General features: G+C 39.4%; 1 protein-coding gene across 1 annotated transcript in view; it reads right to left on the minus strand.

The window, feature by feature from the left end:
- Positions 1-1289: 1289 nt before the first annotated feature.
- The window catches only part of VCAM1 (vascular cell adhesion molecule 1), a 9627-nt gene continuing 6776 nt past the window's right edge, over positions 1290-4140 (minus strand). The window contains exon 7 of the mRNA XM_019501691.1: positions 1290-2750. Coding sequence (XP_019357236.1) covers positions 2590-2750 — 161 coding nt within the window. The 3' untranslated portion in view covers positions 1290-2589. The remainder of the gene's footprint in view (positions 2751-4140) is intronic.

Consider the following 4140-nt stretch of genomic DNA (forward strand, 5'->3'; position numbering starts at 1 on the left):
GTGTAGCAATTGAATAAAGGCATCAAGAGCCTGTTATTCTGTGACCCCATCCAGGAAAAACTTTATCTGCTAGGCACAGACACAAAAATTAGCTCCTGCTGGAGTTTCTTATCGAGACCCTGATCCTGGGGTGCAGCACAGCACTCTTGCAGCCACAAGCTGTCGTCTTCTTCCCAGTGGAGCAGGAACAGACTTTCTCACCAGAGAACCTGGGTGATCCTTAGCTGCTGTGGCACATGAGGAGTTTTCTCAGCATGATTCTCTCAGGATAGGCTTAAACTGTAATCTTGTTAGTGAAATCCCAGAAAGCAAAAAAAGCAATTATTTGGCCATAAACCTGTCCCCTTTCATCTTTTCTTTTGAAAGACCATGGCCTAGATCATTTTGTCTTATTAAAACCTTCAAAATCAGGCTTGGAGGGAGAAGATTCTCCTTGCAAAGGTTCTCCCACATTATTTATCAAGGGAGAAAACTTTGTCCCTCCTACCGAAGGCAAAAAAGATAATTTTCCCAAACTGCCAGGCCCCAAGGAATCCATGTTAAGGAGCCTGTCTGCCCCACTCATGGTCCTGATGACCAAGAATCTTCTTGTCTTTGCAATCCCCTTGGACCTGAGTTACTGGAAACTTTCCCCAGGACACAGCTGGCCCTAAGGTTCTGGAAAGAATTTAGAGATATGCTAACATAGCCTTCCTGGTGCTGCAGGTGGCTATATTCCACTTTGGACTCCCTTTGTTCCTCCTACTTCCTTTACTAGTATAGTCCCCACACTGAAAGGCTGGATGAGGGCAGAGAAGCTGCTGAGTTCCATTTCCAGACAAATTGACATAACTAGTGTGAAGTTCTGGGCAGTATGAGCCAATCCTCTGAAAGGCTCAGTATTTTTATTTTAAAAAATACTCTGAGGGATCTCTTACCACTGGAGTGGGAGTGCCACAAGTGCTAAGTTCTGCTTTATCACACATTGACCAGACCAGAGCATTGTTTCCTTAGGGACAGCAGAAGAAACATCCTTGATGCCCTTTTATATAAAGCTAAGTCCATGACACCTCTAACAGAAATTTCTAATACCTAGGTGCATGTACTGCTTTATGATGCCTGGCCCATAACACTTAAATTTGCTCCTGCTGTTGCATTGGTGCCTTTAACAGAAATGTGCACATAAATTCCCAGATTTTTACCCTTATTAAGCATAGCCTTTGTCCAAGATCCCATTGTTATCACAACAGCATATATGGTCCAGGGAGAGAAAAAAACAAATGTACTTAAAACAAATGAATATGCATCACTTGGTTTTAGATTTTTTACCACTTTACTGTCCAAAGAAATGCAATTTAACGAAAGGGGAAGTATCAAATATACATCTAACATATCCTTATACAGGAGTGAGAGCTGGAGATTTCAACTAATGAAAAGTTTCTATAAATAGAAATACAATACCAAACAGGGAAGAGAGAGATTTAGAAAAAACTTCTAAACTCAAGAAGGAATTAAATCAAATCTTGCATAAATTCAGTGAGACTTGAACATGGATATCACAGCTTTATTGCATTTGTAATGAATAGCAATATCCTAACATGCTTTATTATTATTATTATTATTATTATTATTATTATAAAGTGTGTCTATTAATGGCTAATATTCTTAATAATGGGCCTGATCCTGTTCATTCAGTGGAAGTCCTACCATCAATTTTGGAGGCAAAAGGCAGAGCAAGGAATCATCCTAGAGAACATAACTGGTTCAGAGAAACATAAGCTTTCATAGGCAACAGTCAGATGCTGTTGCCTACAAAAGCTTATGACTCTTTGAATCGGTTAGTCTGCAAGGTGTCACTACCTTGCTTTCTGTCTGACTTCCTAACATGGCTAACTACCTCTCTTCATTCATTTTAAAGTGAAAAACTCTTACAAATATTCATTGCTATCACTACAGATGTATGTACCTTTATATCAGACTCACACTTACTGAATAACATTTATAGCTATCACATCTTTATCAAAAAGTTATGCATTTTAAATAGACTCTGGAAAATTTAAATTTGCCAAGTTAATTAGAAGCATAGGATCCAATTAACTTTCTCTTTGCATTGTACAACTTAGTTGGAGCTAGTGGACTTATACTAGCATGAATAAGAGGAAAACATTGTACACGTTACAAAAAGGTACCACCACTAAACATACTGTACTTAAAATGATCATTTCGTATAATCATATAAAATAAAATGTCTTTATAGGATAAATTCAAATAATGTTGATTCATATATACAGTTGCAATATTTCTACATACAATTGCAGTAAGATGTTGCAGCTTTTCAAACTCACATTTAGTTCAACATGTTTAAAATACATATATACATATAGAAAATTATACACTATATACAGATTTAGTTCTTTTAGAAATCCTTTGTTGGCTGCTTTCAATACAAAAGCCATTTATGGAAGATTTTTCCATGTCTTGGTCATATGGTAGCATTATAAAAAAGTCAGCTGCAAGTTGCATTGTGTTATAGAAAAAAACACAAAGGAGTTCACAATAATAAATAACAATGTCCTTGACTGGCTATTTAGAATACTTATATTCACTTGATTACACTTTTGGTCCTGGTGCATTTGCAACATGGTAGGATCCATTTATCTTTGCTTTTCTTGACAGGTAAACCAGCACTGCAACCGCAGGTATTGTCAACACTGATAAACAAGAGAGCACAATAATCACAGGCCTCACATACTCTGGTTCAACTGGTCTTCCTGCAAAATTGGTGAGAATCAGAAGGAGAAAACAGATATTAAATAAAAACTATTGCAAACAGATGCATGCACATCATTGTAAGGGCAAAGCTGCTATTAAAGTTATCTTTCTCCACCCCAGACTTGACCATATTTCCTCACCCCTTTCAATGTGCCTTTTATATTCTCTTGTTTCTGATTGCAATGTAAGGTCTTGTCCTCATGTTAAAGGTCCTCTATAATCTTGGCATACATACATCTCTCATGCCATTTCTATCTACTTTCACCCCTATCCTCTTTCCATTTTTCTATCTTACGGTTTTGATCATCTCCTTCCACACTGGGTTCCACTTTCTATGTTGCTTCTCGCTAAGTGCAGGGGTCTGTGAGGGAACTCTAGTTTTCCTGACCTCTATATACTTTCATTAATTAAGGGTCCTTCTGAAAGTGCCCCTCAGGGCTGTGCTGTGGCTGCTATGGATGATCTATAATGTTTTCCTCTGAAACTCCAAACTGGAATGTGAGCATGTGAATAATATAGGATGTGCTGTTAGGGTAGCTGTCCAGCATGGATCCTTCCTTTGGAAGAAAAAGCTTCTTATAGCAACAGCTATGGATGGGTAAACTTATTTTATTATGGCTGTAGGTAAAGCAAAGGCAGGAATTCTAGAGTCTCCCACTGAACCACTCAGCTGGTTCCCATCTGCCAAACACTCTCCATAACTGTACAAATCCCTTCTTCCTCATCTTTTCAAGAAGTCCTTCTTACATTCTCTTCTCTCATAAGTCCCATGCATTTCCACCTATCTTATTTGTTGTGAAGAAACTTGGTCATGGGTTTGTTAGTCTCCTGAAAGTTCAGGCCTGTCTGGCTTAGTTCAATACAAGCACTGTTGTAGAGCTCAACTGCTCCAGGGCAACACTAGGAGACATTTTGCCTTAAGGAGAAAGAATTCTTCCAGAAGCTCATTACTTCTCTTTCTGTGGGGTGCAGATTACTCCACCCAGGGTACATCTACATGTGCAATTAGCACATTACAATAAACTCTGGTACAGTTTGCACTGGACTTGACTGCTCCCAAGCACAGCATTTACACATATGCCCTGGGACTGCAGTATGTTGAGCCAGGGTGGAGCAGACCCAGGCTGGGAGGCCCAGGGTGTTAGCCTGCCAGCCAGAGACTGCTCCACCCTGGCTCAACATGCTGTAGAGGGGCTGGCTGGGGCACGAGGATGCTACAATATAGGGCTAGTTAGCACTTTTGTGCCCCAGCCAGCCCTGGTCACCATCTACATATGTGTTTCAGTGCATATAACTACTCCACTATAGGATAGTACAGCAGAATTAATTTACTGCACCCTAATATGAGTGCATGTGTAGACAGTGATGCTTTACTGCAGAGCTAATTAG

This window comes from Gavialis gangeticus, unplaced genomic scaffold (genome assembly GCF_001723915.1).
Source record: "Gavialis gangeticus isolate Ggan-Ray unplaced genomic scaffold, GavGan_comp1, whole genome shotgun sequence".
Classification (NCBI taxonomy): Eukaryota; Metazoa; Chordata; order Crocodylia; family Gavialidae; genus Gavialis; species Gavialis gangeticus.